This window comes from Botryllus schlosseri, chromosome 14 (assembly GCF_051294905.1).
Source record: "Botryllus schlosseri isolate E-star chromosome 14, Bs_hap1, whole genome shotgun sequence".
NCBI lineage: Eukaryota > Metazoa > Chordata > Ascidiacea > Stolidobranchia > Styelidae > Botryllus > Botryllus schlosseri.
In genome coordinates, this window is record NC_137249.1 from 15,168,326 (window position 1) to 15,190,103 (window position 21,778).

Below are 21,778 nucleotides of genomic sequence, written 5' to 3' on the forward strand. Positions count from 1 at the left end.
ACTGACGTGGTGTGAAAGTGTGTGATGAAATCGCTCGCATGAGAGGACTTGTAGTTTAGATTAAAGGAGTTGGATTATGGCAGTGTTCCCGAAATGGGCGCCAGCAATCCAGAGGGAGGCCAAAGATTTAGCGATAGCAAGTATAACATAGGCTTACCATATTTTGGAAATCTAAAAAGAGGACACTTTTTCAGAAATTTGAGACTTGCAAAACCGGTCCGCTCAGAGCTCAAAATACCGTTTTTCTCTCCACATTTCTAGGTGGATGACTAAAAAAAAATAAAGGTCATCTTTTCGCTCAGAGCTAAATTCACCGTTTTTCACTCCGAAATACCCGCCGGAGCGTCACTTCTGTGCTAATTTACGGCATATCACTCGCAATTTCCTCTAAATCTGACCTAAATTTTCAAAAAAGAGGACAAAATCTCAAAAAAGAGGACAAAAGGGCATCCTCCGAGGACACTTTCAAAAAAGTCAAAAACGAGGACAAATCCTCTTAAAAGAGGACGTATGGTAACCCTAGTATAACAGTAACAGCAGAAAGGACAACCAATAATAATGTTGGTAGGTAATCCAATCAAGAGAGATAGCTTATGATTACCAAGATTTATCATCGGAGCAAATAATCAATGAGGACAATAAATTGACAATAAAACACTCCAGTAATGCTGTAAAAACAATTCTTTTTTAGTCCCATGAAGCAACATGGTGAAATAACAGGCCTAAAAACGCTGCTCAACTGGAAGGCCACCAAATTCCATCATGAGAGGCAACGAATTTAGCTCGAATAAGAGCCGGGAAATGGAACGAAAGGAAAGCTCACGACGCTTATCGACTGAGACAAGGGTGGCATAACGCTACTGAACTGAAATGAGACAATGCAAAATGCGGTCAAGGTGTTATAGGCTACGTTACCGCAAAAACATTTCGACGTGAATAATAGGGCACAAAAAGTAGAGATGATTGTGAATCAAAATTATTGTGGCTCGTGCGAACTCATTTATATAAGGTTAGCGTGAACTCCTACTACTGATCCCAACACTTCATCTCCGCAAGGCATATGTACACTTGTACAGTTGTGCAGTGTACGTAGTACGTACACAGGTTAGCATATATTTCTAGTATGCAACTATGCAATATCGCCATAGTGTATTGTGACGCTAAAAACTATGATGAAGTCACTATGGCTATGACACTTGATCTTCGTAAACTCTCTCTGTCGAGATCAGTGGTTCCCAACCGGTGGGGAATTCCAGGGTTTTTGGTGGAGAACAGACGCAAGTCGCAAGGTAGAATATCGCGATTAAAGTTATCATTCACTGCTCTGGACTGCATGCGTCGATGATAATTTTATCGCGTGGTGTTGTGGTGTTCACAAAAACACATCTTCAACTCTGGATATCCAATAATGGCGTCATAAACGCGTCTGGCACGAGTAGCATGAAACGTGCAGTGTTGGACAAATAGAAAATTTTCAGCTTTTCCAAAGTAGATTAGAATTAGATTACTGGCATTTCGCTCTAATTTATTGAAATTAGACAACTAGAATTATATCTAGTTGTCCAGGTCTGGAAACGTGATGAAGCTTTCGCATAAGGATCACTTCCCTGGATATTTCTACGCGCGCGGAATCAAGTAGCATCGACACAATCGCGATATCGGATCCATTCATCACATCGGCACAGTGGGCATATTTCGGTTCGGTAAATGCATTCTGCCATGATTTGTGAATCTGGTTTTGTTCTCCTAAACTTCAATGATGCTTGCTACAAACACTTGTTTGCCCGTATCATGACACAAAGAATTATATCGAATTCAACATTGAAGCTCACGCGAACACGCCACCTTGTCTTGGATCGGTTACTCCGCTCCACCTCGATATTATATTTGAAAGTGATCAATCAAACTATTTCCATAAAATCATTCTTCGAGCTACTCTTATTCGAATCGCATGGGACTCGTCGGAAGCCCCATACGTAGCTGGCTTCACATCCACAAGCGAAGTTTTCTGTTTTCGCGTGAAATCAAACAATACCGAAATACGATGTGCACAATTTCTCGAAATAACAGATTCCTCGACTGCATGATGCAATTGTGACGTAACTATGTACCAAGATTATCAAGCCGGAACTGTGACCCACCCACCAAATATAAGATGATTGCTTTCAAATATAGTATCGAGGTGCAGTAGAGTAGCCTAACTGATCCAGCGTGTTCGCATAAAGCTTCAATACTTAATTCGCCTAAATTATTTTAGTGATAAAGATACACGGGGGCGGGGAGTTTGTAACAAGCATCATTAAAGTTTAGAAGAACAAAACCAGCTCCTCAAATCATGTCAGAATACATAAACTATAGTTATGCCAATCATTGCACCGATATGAGGATTGGATGCGGATGCTAAGTCTATGCTTAACAACTCCACGCGTAAAAGTAGTCTGGGCATGGTACGGTATAGTATGGAATTATGGTATGGAACGAACTTTATGTATGGAATATGGAAAAGCGCAAGTATGGTATGGTATGGAAGTTTCCCAAATATGGTATGAAATTGATTTTCCATACTTCCATACTTTTTCCATACTTTGACTGTTTTGCCAAAGTCATGATAATGATCGTACTTTCGATTTGTCAAATTGATTGCATAGCTCAGAAAATCGCTCACTGTCCTTGTTCATATCTCAAATTGCGATTTATGACTCATCCACCCCGGTCGACATCTATTTGGAGACAAAGTTCCGCAACGCGCATATGAATAAAAGCATCATTAATGATAATTATTCCAATCTAAATATCATAAAAACGAATGATATTCGACCGCTGTCGCGATACAACTTGCATTTCGCGATGTAAAATTGTATGCTAAGGTATATTCCAATGCAGTGGTTTCCAACCGGTGGGAAATTTTGGCGTTTCGGGTTCGGAATAGACACACTTGAAAAAAATCTTTACATTGTTGACCTCGTTTATTAAATGTCTTTGTGAATTGCCGATCGTATCTCTAATATTTCTCAGTTCATTTGCAATTCAGCAATTCGTATCATATGTTCCTCCAATTAGCGAGAACTGTCTGGATGGTGTGATACGCGAGCTTTCGCATAAGTTAGTATTCATTTGTGTGCGAAATAGCGTGCTTGAAATCTTACAGTTCGTTATAATAGCTAATATGCACTGTACAATGTACATGAATATGTATTCACGGGGGATCGCGGACTCGTTAATTGATAGCATAGCCGGACTCGTTACAGATCAAATGACATATCTATTTATTTTCGAGTTATAGTATAGCATGCGAAAGTGTAGCTCATGGGGGCTTACATCTACCATATGCATAAGTTCGTCAACACCAGAAGGTTTATCTGACCTATTCATTATTCGGTATCATTGTATCATTGGTGCGTCAGGGCTGTTTAAATGGATAATTTCATCAAAAATAATAAGAATATCAATGCCGGAACTTTCATCACATCGAAAATAGAATATGGCTTGATATACAGATCGGGCAAGTTACGAAAGTATGGAAAAGGAATCAAATATGGAATGGAAGAATGTTGCCATGGTATAGAAAATTGTCCAGTATGGTATGGAAAGATTGTGGCGGGTATGGAGTATGGAAATTTCCCATTCCATTCCATACCATACCATGCCCTACAAATAATATCCAGATTAGTCATGTGGTGCGTAAAAAAACGAGAGAGACCAAAATACGAGAGAGGTCAGTTTATTCGATTATTACGTCACACTTAAAAGCATGAAATCGCGAAAACATTTTTGCAAAAATTGTACGAATCGATTTTCGCTATTGTATCAAGCATCATTGAAGTTTAGAAGAACAATACCAGGACCACACATCATGGCAGAATACATATTCTATCGATATGCCAATCACTGCACCGATATGAGGAATGGGTGCGGAGCGGATGTTACATCTATGCTTTACAACTCTACGCGTACAAATAATATCCAGATTAGTAATGTGGTGCGTAAAAAACGAGAGAGGCCCAGATACGAGAGCGGTCAGTTTAGTTGATTATTACGTCACACTTGAAATCATGAAATCGCAAAAACTCTTTTTGCAAAAATTGTACAAATCGCATTTCGCTATTGGATTTCATCGAGTAAACATGGAAATGTTCGCGAGCTCTGGTCAATTGGAGAGACTGAAAAGGAATAATGTGGTGCTTACGGACTTCTGGAATAGCACTGAAGGCATCGCAGGATTCATCTTGAAAAAAATAGACTACGCTTTCGGCAACGTTGGCATCGTATACTCTTACAATAACTGGAAAACATCAAATTTCTTCAACGCGATCGAGATGCAGCCCACATATGGTGGGTATAGCATGCATAAATTCCAAATGCAATGGAGGATAGGCAAAAGGCGGGTTAAGTTTGGAATTGCATACACTTACGATGGCCAAATCCGTATGGACCATAACGGCGGGGAATACTATAAAGTTTGTCGTAACAAGTGTCAGTACGCTGACTTAGTTCGACGCTATCGACAGTCGGAGCAAGCTCTGGTTTACATCAACGACGAAGAAGAGAGTGATTTTGAAACCGACGAGCTGAATCGACATGAACCAGAGACTATTAAATGGGACGATCAGGGTCTTGCGTCGGATATCATATCAGTAGAGAAGCTCTCGGGATATGTGCGGGAGATTTTACAAGAGACTCCGTCTCACCCATGCCGAAAGAGAAAGCCCGACGGGGCTGGTGCAACGCAAAAGAGACGGAAAATGGACATTTCCGCCGATTGGTTTGACGAAAGTCACGTCGCTTGCTCCATGAAGTTCGAAGATGATGGTGTTATACCCCGAGGCGTCGGGGTCTTTGTGTGGGATACACCGTACTGTGACAGCGACAGCGAGAGTGGAAGCAGCGTATCGTCTTATGATTCTGACGTAGATTGTTGCAGTGTGGCCACCGACGACTTGTCGTTAGATTCGGCACGTTTTACTGGCTTCGATGAAGAAGACCGATATAAGCCGAGGTTTTGGTTCTCGTTGTCGGTTTTGGATGATGAAGGTAATGAGTTTTTGCAAAATTGCTTGGATTTCGATGTCCCTTCCTCTGATCCCGAAATAACGGTCCGACAGTGTTCGAAGGACCACGATGCTGGATATTATCGCTCTGTCATAGCAGAACAGCCTAAATGCGTTCAAAACGATTACGAGGATTGTATCGGGTATTCATACTCTGAGCAAGATCAGGGCAAACCAGTTTTATATTGTGCGTTGTCGGTCTGGCATCGCGAAGGGAACAAATTTTTGCAAGAATGTTTGGATCACGATTGTCAGTCTTCCACAGAAGAACAGTCTCGCACTGAATCGCAATCTGATAATCACCAGCCTGTTCGTGACGACGATAGGGCTGCGATTATTCCCGGCGCGGAGAACTTTTATTACATTGACGATTCAAGTGACTCCAGCGATGAGGAAGACGAGTATGAAAATTATTTGAAGGATAATGAATATTTGGAAAAGCAACTTGCGATCACGTCGTATTGCGAATTGACTGCGCAGTATCCTGATAGTAATGATGGTTACGATACATCTTATAATGGCGAACGACCTACTACCAGTGGTGTATCGAGTGGAAAACCTGATGGTAGCACTGAACCCGGTGATCATTTTACTTTGCACGAAATGTCACAAACTGTTTATAACGGCGACGGAGCTGCGACCATTCCCGGAACAGGGAACTTCATGTACATTGACGAGCTGGATGACAGCGATGATGTTGACAGTTATCAAAATTATTTGATGAAAGTGGAATGTTTGGAAGAGCAAATTGCGATCATGTCGTATTATGAAGCACTTGCCGAGTGCCCGCATAACAATGAGGGTTTCGACACGTCGTTTATGTGCAAAGACAGCAACAGACCAACAACCAGTGGTGTCTCGAGTGGAAAACTTGAAAGTAGCGCTGAACGTGGCGATAATTCGGCTCTGCGCGAAATGCAAAGAGGACTGGAGATCGAGTGTCGCAATGTTGTGGAATATTTTTTAGGCAGAATTTTGTATAAAGTCTGCAATGACCAACAGGTGCAGGATTTCAGTGAATCTACGAGAATCGAAGAATTACCGGAAGTCGTCTGCGATGAACTTCAAGACAAGGGTGAAAAAGAATCCAAATCAGTCTTAGTCGTTCCCTGTTCGGATCGCAAACTTGACCGAAGTAAATCGGTCCCAGCGGCACACAGTAATAAGGACAGCGAGGCGTTACGTTTGGACTCACCTGGAGCAAGGTTTGGAGTTCCATGGATTTTGGTGCGTTCGGGCATCAGAATGCGCAAATTTAGTCGTACCGTGGACTCCGTACGCCAATCTCGCGTCGGTTCATTAGTCTTACGAATGGGTACTTCATTATGTCTTCCTGAAAGGTTTTCCATTGGAAAGGTCTTCGATCCAAAACGATTGCTTGTGAAGAATAATGTAAAATATCGCATGCAGTCTATTTCTGTGCCAAGATCGAATCCAGCTGGAGCAATCAACTTGTGCGCTGACGATCCTTGGAAGCAAATTTTAAAAGAAGTCTTCCGGCGAGCGCAAAGACGAATATCGCACCAAGATAATCCTGTTCACTCGCCAACCGCGTCAGACGATATTCGGAACGATATGGCAGAGACACGTCTTCCGTTCCACATACGAACTGACCGTGCAAACCGAGTGAGACGTATTCGAGCAGCAAATGTCGTGATTGAGCCTTGTCAGGAACGGTGTAGACGCCGTCGACGACCCTTTCAACGGAATCGCAGCGAGTTCAATGCTTCAAGTACGAACACCTTCTCCGGCGATATTGTAGCGGACGAATTACCTACAATCAATTCAAGTAATTTCACGACTGGTGAAATCACTACATCGAAGTCTGCTATCAAAAGCAAATGTCGATATTTTAAACCTAAAAATATTATTCGTTTTTTATCTCAGCCTTTTCGAAAATGCAAATCTTTATTTAAATAACTTTCATGTTTTATTATCTTCTTAATACAAATAGATACGCTGTGCTCTTTACGGATTTTGATTTTTATTGTTGTAAGCATGTCGGCTTCCTGACGATTAGCAAATATGGTATTAGGGACATTTCGGTGTCATGTGGGTTTATAATATTGACGGTTCCAACCTAATTTTACACATAGGGTGTTATTGTAAAGGTCTACTACATTCGTTGTTAAGAAGACTTCGCTTTCCTACGGGTGAGGGTAATCCGAGATAGCTCGCTGCATGACTGTGGTGGTTTACGGATCATACATTCCTCCCAACTGTTGGGAATTTCATCTAGATTCCTCATCCGATCCACCCTCAGGCGCAGAATTACAATACACTAAAGAGCGACAGTGGGCCTTGCTACAGGATGGCAGCTTAGGGATAGTAAATAAATATCGCCTCTATAGATGTCCATGGTTACGGTTGTACAAGAAGATTTATATAGCCGTAAAAGGGGGCTCTCTACTACCCAACGTTGCAGAGATATTTGGTACACGAAAACAAGCACATACCTCGTCCGTGACACCCGGCATAACTCTCTGGCAAACTATAATAAAACGCTAGTGTCAAAGAAAATACGATCATCGTCATCTCAATCTCGGATTCAAGTTTGTGGAAAAAATATATGAGCAACTGTGATAATCTTAGGTTTTCTGTACGTGGGTCGTCACTATCACTATCAAGTCTTGACCTTTCACCATAATAACAGGTCTTTCCTGAACAAAGCCTTACCAAGCGTTTTAAGGGGTGAACAAATACAGTCCATACACATCCCCCTGCCTACAAGCTCCCCATCTCACCCTGACAAATGAAGAGCATCGCTCTCAGCAGCATCAGGCAACGTTGAAATACGTTTCGCTGAGCTTCAGCTTTTATATAGGTAACTGCCGACTGAAAACCACGCCTCTACATGATCGAGGGATTAACTTCACCTATATTACCTCTCTACTGCTTCAGAAAAAAACGCAACACCGTCCGTTTTTAAACCGATCTTTATTACCGAAATATTCGTCTGAATGATCAACACACGGACGCAAAATATCGACAGTAGAATGAAAGCAGCAACGAAACAATCGTAAGAGGAAATATACTTATATAGGTTTACGAGAACGATATCGGCTCAAATATTACAAAAGACATCGAGCAGCATCAGCCGCATCGCCGCAGGCTGCCCGCTTAACATAAGCATAGGCGTTTTGAAGAATCCGTTTTTCAAACCACAAAACAATTTGCACAACCAAGGCAAGGCAATGTTTCAAAAGGAAGCCGCACACGGCAAGCTCCGTCGTGACGTCCCAACTTCACGACGAGACAACAGCCCGAACACAAGCAGTTCGAGGTTTAATAGCTTTTACGTATCCGAAGGATAATAACCGAATTTCACAAAACCAAATCGCGTATCCATCCATATTTCTGGATGAATACGACAAATAAAAATGGGGTTCGATATCGCGTGGAACTTTTCATGAGCAGCGCGCACAGCGCGAGGGAACCGAACTGCCCGTTTCCGAGTCGGGAAACGCTGGATAACTTACCAAAAAAAAAAACGAGATCAAAGCAGACATCAAACGAATCGGCGTCGCTTTGATCTCCCTTTGATATTTCTCAGACAGTGGTTCGGTCCGAAACCGTCTCAAATCGAACCGGGGCGGCGAAACAGAAGCCAAAAATCAAGAGGCCCCGCGGGGGACATCAAAAGGACCCCGCTCTAATTCAAAGAAGAAAAACGACGGCTTCGAAAATGTCACGAAAATAGAGGAAAAATCGTATTAAAAAAGAACGGTTACGAGTAAAATTTGTGCAGTAAGAAAAGAGGGAAAGAATATAACCAGCTGAAAAGAATGTTACGAAAGCACGAATCGCGACGCTTTATCGAGGTAGACTCGCGCGAGCAGCATTATCACGCCACAATGCACACGATAACGCCAGTCCGAAAGGCTAACTACAGATAGCCGGAACAAGCACTGCCATTGAGTTAGAGTCAGATTTCCGAATAAAAATAACGATTAATGATGATTCTCGATAAGATTGCAAGGGGTCTGACGTCATGAAGTTTATTTTAGTCCGAAGCGGCGTTGACGTCATACGGGCCACAGTGGAGTTCGACCATCTAGGCCACAGCGAGAGATAGCGCACGCCTTTCGCGGTCAGGAATAGTACATCGCCGCGAGTCATCTATACACGACAGCGACAGCCAGCCGGGTCACACCAAATGTTCAGCCGTAGTGGGGACAGCGTCAGGCACCCCAATTTGATCCAGCTTTTTGCCGAGACCGGAGTCCCCAGCCCTCGCGTCCCGGAGTTTTTTCAGTTCTTTTTGAAGATTCTGCGAAACAAAACAAAAAGCCGCATAAAATGACTGTTAGCATTCGACTAGATAGATAAACTCATCGGGTCCGAAAGTGCTGGGCGATTTTGAGAGACTTATATCTTGCGAAGTTCGATTTATACTCGATCACAACATTCAGTCAATTACGTCTAATCACTGTTTGATATCTTGGTAAGTTGAATTTGGAATGGATGTCGACAGAAAAACGGCGGAACGTTTAATTTTTGAGCTCGACGCGGAAAGGATCAAATCTGATACATCAATTGAAAATGTATAAAAATTCTCGCGACTTCGTTGAAACGCGTAGTAGAAGCGCATCAAAAAACAAGTTCTGCCTTGGCAAAAAAGTTTGGAAACACCGGATTAAACAGTTGACAGAGACGACATCCGCAAATCCCTTTTATGTAGTGCTAGCACCATTCAAATTCGAACAAATGCGTGCGTCACACACGGAAATAGAACATCGATACAAAGTTTTTTCTCGCGGAAGCACGGCACAACCCTAACACGACTTAACGCATTCTATCCCATTCTTGCAGAGTAAGCATGACTAACGCGAACCAAGGCAAGGTGCATTACAGCTTCCCTTACGGAGTAACTTCCTGGTGCGTTGACGTAACACAGCCAATTTCGACACGGTCAGCTCTAACATTCATTCGGCACGGGTTGTTCTCTTTAAATGGCCGAATTAAAAGACTATCGAACACGCACTGTTGACACGAAGTATCACGACAGTATCTGACCATATAACTGTCGTCATACTGCATCGCAGTGAGGCGAGAATATTATTAGCCTTTTGTCGAAGCAGTCGATTAAGAACGCGTGATACGTAATCGCAAACCACAAGAACATCTAATCACGATACCAACCGCTCACGGTCGGCAATCGCACAGGTTGCATAACGAATCCGAGCTGACCACAAGACAAAAACACCAGAAAATTATCGAATCTATAACCGCTATAAGCTAACCAGGGGTGTGCGTTTTGTGCAGCCATTTTATTGACAAGCCGCGCATGCATTCCTAGTAGTTACATACAGGCTCGTAATCTTGTTAAGGATCGGTAATGGCAATGGCGAGACTTTTCAATGTAATCCGACATCAGACTACATATAACAATTATAAGTACCTGGAGGTAGGTCGCGCTAAGCGCAAAAAATGTGGTCAAGTTAATATCAATAAACCTTGTCAAATATATCAATGCGCCAAATCAGCATATGCATATTTTGATTTTAGCGTTTTAGACATTTCTCCGTGCTCACTTGTGCATAACTCGAATGTACCAGAATTGCAACCAAAAAACATTTCGCACGCCGTACAATTTTCCTTGCGAGCCTCAGGTGGCACACCCCTGGTATATATCATAAGACTGCCGATGTACAACGTTCTTTTGAATTCTCTGCTAGTTGCTGACGACGACCCTTCGCAAGTGTCAGCAGAAAATATTTGGGTATATTCCAATATGAATGTGCTATTAAATTCTATATTGAAGTTCTATACCTCCAGACTCTGGAGTCCTGAGTCCCTTTAGATATAAATAAATTAGCGCATGCGCCATAATCGGAAATGAAGAATCCCTCATCCTCACCATATTTTCCTGTTGTAAGCGCGCCCAGTCTTTCCTGAGCTTCGCCAGCTCGCCCTTGCCGTGGTCGCCGTCGGAATGCTTCCTCTCCACGGCGTTCGTCTTGTTATGATTGCTGCGCTTGTTCTGGTTGTGGTCCACGCCGACGCAGTTGTGATGGGGCCCGCCGCCTTCGTGCGCGCCGTTACGAGGCCACGAATCGGTTCGCGATGAAGAGGCCATGCTCTCCTAAGCAAATGATTTCGACCGTTACCCAGATGTGCTCAAAATGGCCTAATTGATGCTCAATTAGAAATAGTGCAAGATGTATCTAAGCGACTAACACACAACGACTAATCTAACTGCAAATAGGTACAATCTTCCAATATATACTCACTTACGTTGATACGGGGACTACTTCTTAAGCTTTTATGACAGTTTCACCCATAAAAGCCGTGCATACTTATCGTATTATTACTTTCTACTTTTCATATTTAAAATTGTAAAAAGGAAAGCAGTTTCATCAAAGTAAAGTGGGAGTAATCTAAACCTACTTCACTACTTTCCCACTTTAGGTCACCAGCAGGGATGCAGCAAAAGGCTATCACCTCAGATGACTTTCTCGATGGATCCGCTTATCTGATACCTCTGCGTATAAACACGCCCCATACCGGTCCCATCACGCTAGACAATGATCACGAATAATACGCGTGCCTCGCACATCTACATTCCGGAACGCATATGCTGCTGTTGCGCCACAACGAATTAACGCGCATGAATAATTCAACGCGCTTAGAGGACGGATTTACTGCCGACATTGACAGCGATTCAACTTCATGAATGCGTAACAACGATTTTTGCGCATATGCAGCAGTGTATCTATAGTTCCATACCATATCCTTAAACATACAGAGCACAAAATCTCACCAGGCCAGTGTCGGAATCGAGGCTGTTGTAACTCCCGCACGACGGGCACGGCGAATGCGGACGGTTTCGACGGGCCTTCTTCGGCGACTCGCTCAACGACAAACTGCTTCCTTGCGCCGAGCGGCAATCCAACGTCAAGTCCGAATTGTTACCGCTGTCGTTGCCGTGCTGAAGAGTCGACGGCTCGCTGTAAACAATATCCGTTATTGCATTGTGACGTCAAACGCATATTACGTCATCGCATCAGCAATATCCCGAGTGTCAACACTCAACATGTGCGCAAATCGGATTCGTAAATTCACGTCACAATATGCGCGCCATCATCGTTTCGCGATACATACACAAAGAATAGGCAGCGCTGCTTTTAATCGAGGTTCGATTGATCGAATGAATATTTTAGCAGGGTGACTTCATTTCCTCGTTGAATTATACATGACGAACGCGGCTATCGGCAAACTACGAAATTGGGCGCTCATTATCGCCGCCACGTCGGCGAAAACACGTCAAGGACGCGCGACGGACGGGTCAATTCGCGGTAGTGCAATACCAAAACCAAAACAACGTGATACGGCGTCCTACAATCAACCTTTGACTGCGGGGTCGGTAGGGCGCTATCCTGCCTAGCACTGAACGCAAGTGATGCGAAACTAAACTTACAGGGATATCAAATAAGTAACAATGCATCGCGCAAAGCAAATTGCTTACGACGGCTTTATAGTGTATATATGCTGACTGGCGGATGACCGAATAGACTAAAACATGCAGAAATGTTCAGCAACGCTTGTGCAGCATACCAAACAGCGAAAAGACACGCACGGTCATTCCAACTGACCCTTTTCCACGCAGTAACAAACAGGCGCATACCTTTTCAGTCGCTGCCTGTCGTTTTCGTCAAAGGTCGCGCTCCGCTCCAAATTCGCGTTGAATTTCGCCGGAGACTTCCCGTGATCGTTAAAAGACGACGACTGCAAAAACGTCACAATGAGTACGTCTGTCACGTGACGCGCCAGCATAAAGTGGGTCTACACTCCACAGAGTCGCGGGGATATTGTCTTACCGTGCTGCTGTGTTTCGAGTCCAGGTTCACCTTGCGCGTTGACATCAGCGGACTGGCCGTTTGGTGGTCAATGGACGAAGCTCTGTGCCGTGTGAACCTCTAAAATTGTAAGTCACGATTTGGTAAAGTCAATTGACCCGGTTTAATGTAAGATTGTCAGTGAATTTGGTATTAGAAATGTGATGACTAATATTATCACGAGAGTAATACATTGATACTGTATTATTAAATTCGAAAATGAATGTTTCACTGAATACGAACGTGAATTGTGACATACAGCTCCTAGTGAATTTGGCGCCAGGTATGCATTAATGTAGTCGGGTTAAGCTAGATTTCACTAGTAACCTGATATAGTACCATGAACCTTGGTACTGTACATAATTTCACTTCTACAATCACAACTGACCTTGAAAGCTTCGAAAAAGCCGTTACTGCCTTCCTTCACGGTGTCGGCAGACGAAGCGTTGCTCAAATTATCGTGCGGCTCCATCTTGATGCCAAGCATGGCTTCCGTGGAGACGGCGATCTCGTCGTACAGTTGGTCCATCAACATCGTCCTGTCGAGCGCAACGAGACAATATCATTTCCCGTTCAAGCACGACCCGCAAAAAGCGACACAGTCACGAAAGCGGTCAAGTTAGCGGCTTTAGCCTACCTGCGTTATTTTCTCACGTGGTTAGCTCTTAGGCTAGATTCACTTCTACCGAACAGTATTTATCACTTTCACAAGCGAAATTGTCATGAAAACTGGACGAAATCATGTTTGCATTAGTCCCTAAGACGCACTCTGCAATTTCTGTTTTACGAAACTGGGCAACGATGGCTACTATGATCACCTATGCAAATTATTCCTGCTCACATCAAAATATTGCAAGCCGACTTCATCTCCCCTTAAATAGACCTATATGTCGTTTCTTATTCGAAGGTTTTGGATCGATGTGTAAATGCCGCTCTGCAACAACGATCAGACACTAACTAACACACTCCGGAATTGAGCCGTGCGGTGACTATGCCGCACTACGAACTTTCTCCACACCGCCACAAGCACCACACATTAGCGGATACGGAAGTAACGCATATTAAAATTCCGAGCGCATATCAATTCACAACAACAATAACACCGCCAAATCGTTGCCGTAACTGGACACCTGGAGCACGCGCATACCTGGTTCGGAATTGCAACTTCGCGAACTGCTCGGATTTGTAGCAGGCCCACTCGGCGTTGACCATCTTACAGTAGAGCCACTCCCGGAACGCGTCGTCTTTCGAGAAAATGGCCGGCTCCGGTAGCGACGGCTCGAAATCTGGTACGTCTTCCCGACACGTCACGGACACCTGAAAATCGAAGAGGGGGCGCTTGAAATCAGTTTTGCGGGGTCAGAATCGCACAGCGCACGCATCTATCACCGATAGCCACTTGAACGCATGCAAGATGCACAATGCACATTGTACATGGTACAAAGCAAGCGTAGCGCAGATTTCAAAGCGCATTGATCACCCACGTTCAAAACTGCCCGCGACCACTGCATGAGATACAGCCAAATCAATGAAATACCAGCCGTTTCAGTGTAATCTCGCCAGAATCGAAATACAAAATGACAGATTCAACTCGGTCGTCTACCCGTTATCTGCTCGTTGACATAATTCGTGATTGACGATCGACACGCGCCGGGCGCTACGTTACAATAAACTATGCGTACCTTGTAACGACAGTCCGGCGTGCAGGCGTCGATGGGCTGGATGACGATGTAGGCGTGAAGAAAGTGCGAGGTAATCATGTTGGGCACGAAAGGCGTTTCGCCGTCTTGAAACACGATGGCGACTATGTCGTTGCCGATGTGACGCTTGCGCTGGAGCTGCCAAGGAAAACGGACGTGTTGACACACCTGCGACATACGGACCAGACGCGTCCGATTTCGTAGCGGCACACCGCTTTAATTACACATCAAAGCGGTGTCGAAGAGATCGTAAAATATTGAGACAATATGTCGTGAATCACACGACACTCACGGAATAGACCTCGTTAAATAACACGGAAATTTCTAAAGATCAGCATTAAGGCCTGGCGAAGTCAAGAATTCTGAGGTACATCAAAAACGCGCAAGTTAATACCGTTCACAAAACCAGACACGTACCCATACACCCGCAAATCTATTTCTGTACGCCTGCTTACTATCAGGACCAGATATGGTCTTGCGAAATGTGTACCGCTAAAACAAGGTTGAGCGAAAGCGGAAATTCGTCTGTGACGCACACCGCGTTCAAGGCCGCCCAATCGAGACAGGTACTTGACAATGTCATTGCCGAGAGTGGTATAGCAAGCATATATAAACAGACGGCAAAGTATAGCGTAACCATGTAATTTTAAAAATAATATAAAACAGTACAGGCGGACAATCCGCTAGTGCATATATTGTAAGACGCCTACGCCAAGCCGTTACCAAGAAATCAAACTTCCACTAAATACGAATACAGCAATAGTATACGAAGTCCGTAAAGCCGTACCTGCTGGCGATCACCCTCGATGTAGGGCAGCATGGTAGAAACGTGGAACATGACTTCTTTGTCTGCGTATCGTCCGTACACGGAGGTATCTCCGGTGTGGCCGTGCTGCACGTCTAATCCCCCGCGAAAGCCGGTGAAGCCCTGTCATCAAAATTGTCGCGATTTGGAACATAAGCCTTGATTGTGCAGTTGTTTTTGGAATAGGGGAAACTCAAGTGGGCCGACTTTAACAAACTACTAATCTCGTTAGTTCACGGTCAACTACTGACTATACAGCTCTAGTTCTAGTTGCGGATTTTGAAAAATTTAGTTCAAATCCCAGTTGGGCAAATTAAAAAATACTACAAACTAGAGAACCAAAGAACAACTAAAAAAACACGTTTCGTCGTTTGGCCCGAATGTATCGTGATACCGTTGTTCTGTTGTGTGATATTCTTCCAGCCATTACTAGTTCAGATATTCATCACTATTAACAGTGGCATAAGCCTGTGGTATGTTGGGGGTAGGAACCCCTCCCATTTCATACTAGAAACTCAGCCGTATTGAAATGTTCTTTTCATCTTTAACATTTCTTAGTTTAATTGTAATTTAATAATTCGTATTATACATTAGTTAGTTGTGTTTTAGTTAGATAGTTGTGGATTTTGGAGGTCGTCAGTTCAAGTTCTAGTTGCACATTTTGAAAACCCAGCAGTTTCTGCAGGTGGGCATTGGTGGAATAAAACAACCGTTACCTGCAGGTCGACCACATCGCCGACAAACTCCAAAAATTCCCGAAACGCGGGTGATTCTCCCCTATTACCAAAGACCTCTTCCTCTTTGGCCTGGTTCGGCTTTTGATACAAAATCCCGAACTTGTTGGTCGGCGTCACAGTATGCTCGTCGAAGTTGAGAATAGAATCCCACGCGCCCGTGGACACCACCGGATAGAACCTGCGTGCAATCGCGCCATTGTTACGCGAGTTCGGCAGGAAAGCCAACCGGCCGCGCGCACGGCGTGTTGCAGGGAAATCGCCGATTGCTGTATCGCGTTACAGCCGACAATGCGCGCGATTGAAAGTGTTCGCGAATTGTCATACGCGCGCCAATACAGCGCAGCGCACCGCATTGTACCGGCAACAGAAAATAGTTTGCGTTGAGCCTAGAAAGCTGTTCGACACAATGGGGAAAATATACGCCTCGGGCGATGCGCTAGTTCATGACCATATAGGTTACTTGACGCTACTAGGGCTTTACATATTACGCGGAGTGTCTGCATTGAATGCACGAACTTACACACTTGACGATATATTTTTATATCATTGTGTAAAAAATACACCATGTGAACCGTGTCAGGTATCATTCATGTAAATAATAATACAATTAACACATCAATATTTACCTCTAATTCTGTATATCGCGATATTTCTATGTTATGTACGAAAGTCCACAAACCACAGCGTGTCACTGATGTAAACCATATACAATTAACATATATTTTACAGTACCTCTATTTGCGTGCAAAATTACACTATATATGGCGGTGTTTATGTATATTGTACAAACATCTCCCCACCCACAGTGTGCCACACATGCATATAACAAAAAAGTGAACATATATTGAGCATCACTTCTACGATTGTGTATAAAGGTACTGTATGGCGTATGAGACGAGTTAGCAACAACATAATTAAACGTAAACGAGGTTGCGTTCGTGGATTATGCTTGTACTACCAGTGCAGCGTACTTATTCGCGGCGTGCTAACCGGAATTCCATACGCCAGGACGGGGATTGCGGATCGAAATGTGAATCGCGAAAATACTTTGCATATTCAGGAAAACAATAGCATTCCTCACATCGACTCGCGATTAATCATAAGACCCGGCGCTGCGCCGGCACGCATCGGATATGGCGCTGCGCAACGGGAGTCCGATTGCGAGGTCACGCGAAGGTAAGCTCGGCACTAATTTCAGCAACAAGACACGTTACCCCGGTCATTATCTCGACACTGCGCAAATGCACGGAAAACGTATAGTATAGGACTTCGCGTTCCAAGACTGAAACACGTTCTCCGCACTTTGCCCGTTAATCATAATATTCCGTTTGTAACATGACAGATGGAGGAAGCATATGTGCTGGGCACGAACTACATATCGCGAACGCCCGTACTGGTTATGAAAACACGCCGGCCCCAGCTGCGAGGCCAAATGAATGAAGTACATCATTTCAACTTTTATTAAATTATAATCTTCTGCAAGGTGATGTTACAACTCTCGTTACCAGGCGACGCGATAACCCATTGCGTTAAACAGCTGCCTTCCAGAGACCGCTCAAGCAGTAAGTGCATCAAACATAGCCAATTCGAAAAGTATGTTACAGCAATGTGATATCAAGAACAGTTCATCAGAATTGAACATCCAAGCGTCAATATTGACAGCGCATAAGCATTTTTGGAATGAGCATTTGTCTCTTTGTGACACGCCTGGTTATGAGGAATCGAGCGATTTAAATAACTCAATTCAGTTTAACAGCGTGTGGAATACACAATTAACATGCCCGAAACGCGTGGCGTGCGCAAGCCGACAAGGAAACACAATGTTACTATTTCCACAAGTGTACCGACTGATGTCTACAACTGACGCGTAATAGGCACTTGCTAAGTATCTGAGAGGCGATGACAAGTGCTTTGTGGAAACTTCGAATTGACGCTGCAGTTTTGAGAAAAGGCCCAATAAACACTCCATAAAACACCAAACAATAACAAGGGCCAGTTTGACTCACCGGTCAGTGGTGATTTCATCACAGAGATTCTTCGCCCAATGGGCCGGGTTACCGCCCTCGTATGATTCGAATCGTTTTGCCCAGGACTGCGCCCTAGACCTGAAAGAAAGGACGCGTGTTAAGTCCGAGAATTCAGGTTGTTCAGGACATAGTTCGAATTTTAGACAGTCAACACGAATTTACATAACACACTGAGAACACAGTTTCATAACACACTTCATTCAACAAGTATTTACATAACACACTGGGAACACAGATAAATAACACAATTTATTTTATTCAATCGTTAGCCTCCTCGCAAGACGCGAACCTATAAAAGATTATGTGCGTGGCATTAATCATCCCACATTTGCATGATTTTATGACAAGTCTTGGTAGCGGCGAAACGTTTTTTTGCAAATACGACCTAGCCACTTGCAACCGTGTCATATTTCATAAAGCATCATTGCCATAATAGGGAAGTTGCTTCTGAAAGTAGGCGGCAGTTGTTTCGTGCTGGTTGCAGATTCTTCGCTTCTATTGTCTGCGCCGACTCAGGCCTGCGCGGACCATTTGAAAAGCCTGTTTCAATGGTTGCTTGCAAAGCTGCGAAATCTACTGAATGGAGGCTGTGATGTTCAATGCACTCGCGGTAACTCAGTTTCCCAGCGAGCGATTCGCTACATTTCCTTTCGATTAATACTCATCCGCACTTTGGATGATGGTTCGAAGGTCCAACACGCCTACGCGGAACGCCCTCACTAGCAAGTGACTAGGGCGTCTGTAAGAAAGCGCTGATGTTTTGGAGTATCATATTATCATAAACGGGCTTCCACGGACGCAATAATCTGCAAACTACTGTAATGAACCGTCTTTGACAGGCGATGATATCCCCTTACAGATCCCATTCCCAATAACTAATCTTGTACTTTGTCAGAGCGACACAACGATAGACACCAAGTTAAATTCACAGGACCACAAACACTGTCGTTAACAACGCATACGCGTTCAATACTCGATAGAGCGCAGCGGATAAGCGTCAACACAATCCATTTCCTTTTCAGCACACGTCATAGTGGACCCATTGAATAGCGAGTATGTGGAATCCAGTCATTAATCGCTGCGTAGCCGAGTATCCATAATGTGCGTTCGGTATTATTGTCCGTTAACATATGATGCGTCTTCTAAATGAAGTTAATCTCACCTTAATAATAATCGTGTGAAACCTGCTTCTGATGTGACTGAATCCTCATGCTTTACAGACATAACAAGCGGGCCGAGATTCTCATCGAAGGCGTAGAAATTAACGTGTTCCTGCAAGGAAACAGCATTGTACAAATCTCCGGTATAAACCGCGTTTTGGGAGGCAAACCAACTTTTGAGTCGGCGAAAGTGACAGAACGCACGTACCGAACTAGAAATCGACCGGGTTGCAACGCAACATAACCAAGCGTTGAATATGACACCACTACAACAAGTTGCAACGCACGTGCACACCGCAGTTACATAGTTTCGATAACCTTGTAAATATCGACTAGATTAACGAATGTCGTGATGAGATGACAAACGCTGTCAAAAGACGAGCATTAATGTCTTCTTTCAGGCACGGATTGTGATGCAATTGATTCAGGAGTGCTGGATTGCTACCGATAGGTAAACGACATCGCTAGTTTCTCTTACGAAGAGTAAATATGAATACACACGTTCGTATACTAGTAAGCATTCCCCGACTACTTTGCATAAAGTACCAAATTAACTACAACACTATCTCTAGACAGCATATTGTTATAACTTCAGCCTGAAGTGTATAATACATGTAGCAAATCATAACAAGCACCAAGTACTGTCTATCAGTCAATAAGCGATCGATAGCCACCAATGACAAAATAGAATAACTTCAATACAGACACATTCAAGTGGACTCGCATTTAATCAACATCGACACTCGTCTAGAAAAGATAATGACCGCTAATAATGAATACCTTTCCGTGAAAGTGTCTCCTGTACGAGGTCACCGTTTCCTCCCGTTCGATGCTCAATCGATCGCTTATCATGGCGGGTTGTTCTTTCGCGATGTCGGCGCTCAGGTACGGCGACTCGGGGTGGAATCCCTGCGCCCAGTATCCCCCCTGCGGGGGCGGGATTACTTGGGGATACGGCGCGCCTTTACGCAAAACCTCTTGGATGGACGGGTAAGTGTAAACCTGTAGATAGGAGCGCTGAAGTTTTTGCGAAGAAACTTTGGTACTTTTCATTGTGGTAAAGCCCCATATTAGACGTGTTCTAATATACACCAAATCAGTAATCGCAAATGTAAGTGTTCTAAGACACACGAAGTTGATCCTAAATGTCAAGTGTGCTAATAACACTGACCAAATTGGTGGTAAATTTGCAGTGTTCCTATGTATACCAAAACGGCCATCAATTTTAATATCGCATCAATACGCGACATGTAAACATGACATGCAGTCGGGCAAGAAGACACAGAAACGGCTGTTTTGATTAAACGCCTTGCATCCCAACGCCATTACATTCAGACTTCCGCGTCTATCACAACAATAAAACGAAGTCAACACCACGCCAACGTTGAAAACAACTCATTCAGAATTATTAACACGAACGGACAAGCGTAATCTGCGCAAGTCAAGTCAACAAGACGGCTACAGTCAGTGTCTCGTGGCAGCATCCATCAATAACAAAAACATATTCATACCGGCTTATCGGCAGGCAGTGACACGACCGGCATCGGTGATCTCTGTTCATCCAGCCTGGTTCCCTGGAGAGAGAAAAGATATTTCAATTGAACGGCAATGGGGTACATCGAATGTATAAAATCAATTCGCCACGATTCAACTCAAGGCGGCAGTAAAATAATATGAATTTAATCAACATCGATTCGATCTGCACTGCGACCGGTGACGTAGCGAGTAGCACACACAGAAACAGATACAATTCTAATTACACAGTAGTGCTGTAAGTGACGTGTTGATTAACACACTATGTTGCGTGTACGGTGCAATTGTGCATTCATCGCAATATGATGTCAGTCGTGTTACGCAACACGTAACAAAAATCAAGATAGGTACCCGAAATAGCAACGACGCATACTTATTTCACGAAATCAGCCGTTCATAATTTAAAGACTTGGCGATACCGCACATACGCGTTACCCCTAACAGAACGTACGCTTCCCGGCTTCGGAATTGTGAACTTACAAAAGTTATGACCGGAGGATTGTGATGCCGCCTATGTCCGCGAGTAGTTTTCCGAGCGGACCGTATCATGCTCTCGAACTTTCTGGTAGTTTCCTTCACAAGGCTAGGCATTGATATTGACCGAAGGCACGCCGCTACTTCCAAGTAATGAAATAAGGCACGAAGGTGGGAAATCTCACGACAGTCGGCTCGCGCACGCCGGGTCAATGCGCATATCGGTGGTCGCCAAGTAACGGTGGTAACTTCGGTAGGTAGGTATCCGATAGCGCGTGCCAGCAACGGCGATTAGCACAACACAGCAAGCGTCTGCGTAAGTTATAGATTCTAGAACGCAACGTAGAGCTGTAAATTCGATAACCATGATATCCTCTACCTACAGATACTAGTTATTTAGATGTCTAATAGACCAATGTAAACCTACATGCTTGCTTACAGCAACTACCTTAATAC

The 21,778-nt window shown here is 43.9% G+C and overlaps 1 protein-coding gene across 4 annotated transcripts in view; it reads right to left on the reverse strand.

Annotated features, from left to right (window-relative positions):
- Positions 1-7,966: 7,966 nt before the first annotated feature.
- The window catches only part of LOC145455642 (uncharacterized), a 96,932-nt gene continuing 83,120 nt past the window's right edge, over positions 7,967-21,778 (reverse strand). For all 4 annotated transcript variants that reach the window (XM_080333624.1, XM_080333625.1, XM_080333626.1 and 1 more), the window contains 14 exons: positions 20,827-20,889; positions 20,096-20,317; positions 19,318-19,427; positions 18,135-18,233; positions 16,108-16,306; positions 15,374-15,514; positions 14,569-14,724; positions 14,034-14,203; positions 13,275-13,425; positions 12,869-12,967; positions 12,676-12,776; positions 11,812-11,998; positions 10,909-11,133; positions 7,967-9,318 (listed from right to left, as the gene is read on the reverse strand). In XM_080333624.1, coding sequence (XP_080189750.1) covers positions 9,196-9,318; positions 10,909-11,133; positions 11,812-11,998; positions 12,676-12,776; positions 12,869-12,967; positions 13,275-13,425; positions 14,034-14,203; positions 14,569-14,724; positions 15,374-15,514; positions 16,108-16,306; positions 18,135-18,233; positions 19,318-19,427; positions 20,096-20,317; positions 20,827-20,889 — 2,046 coding nt within the window. In that variant the 3' untranslated portion in view covers positions 7,967-9,195. The remainder of the gene's footprint in view (positions 9,319-10,908; positions 11,134-11,811; positions 11,999-12,675; positions 12,777-12,868; positions 12,968-13,274; positions 13,426-14,033; positions 14,204-14,568; positions 14,725-15,373; positions 15,515-16,107; positions 16,307-18,134; positions 18,234-19,317; positions 19,428-20,095; positions 20,318-20,826; positions 20,890-21,778) is intronic.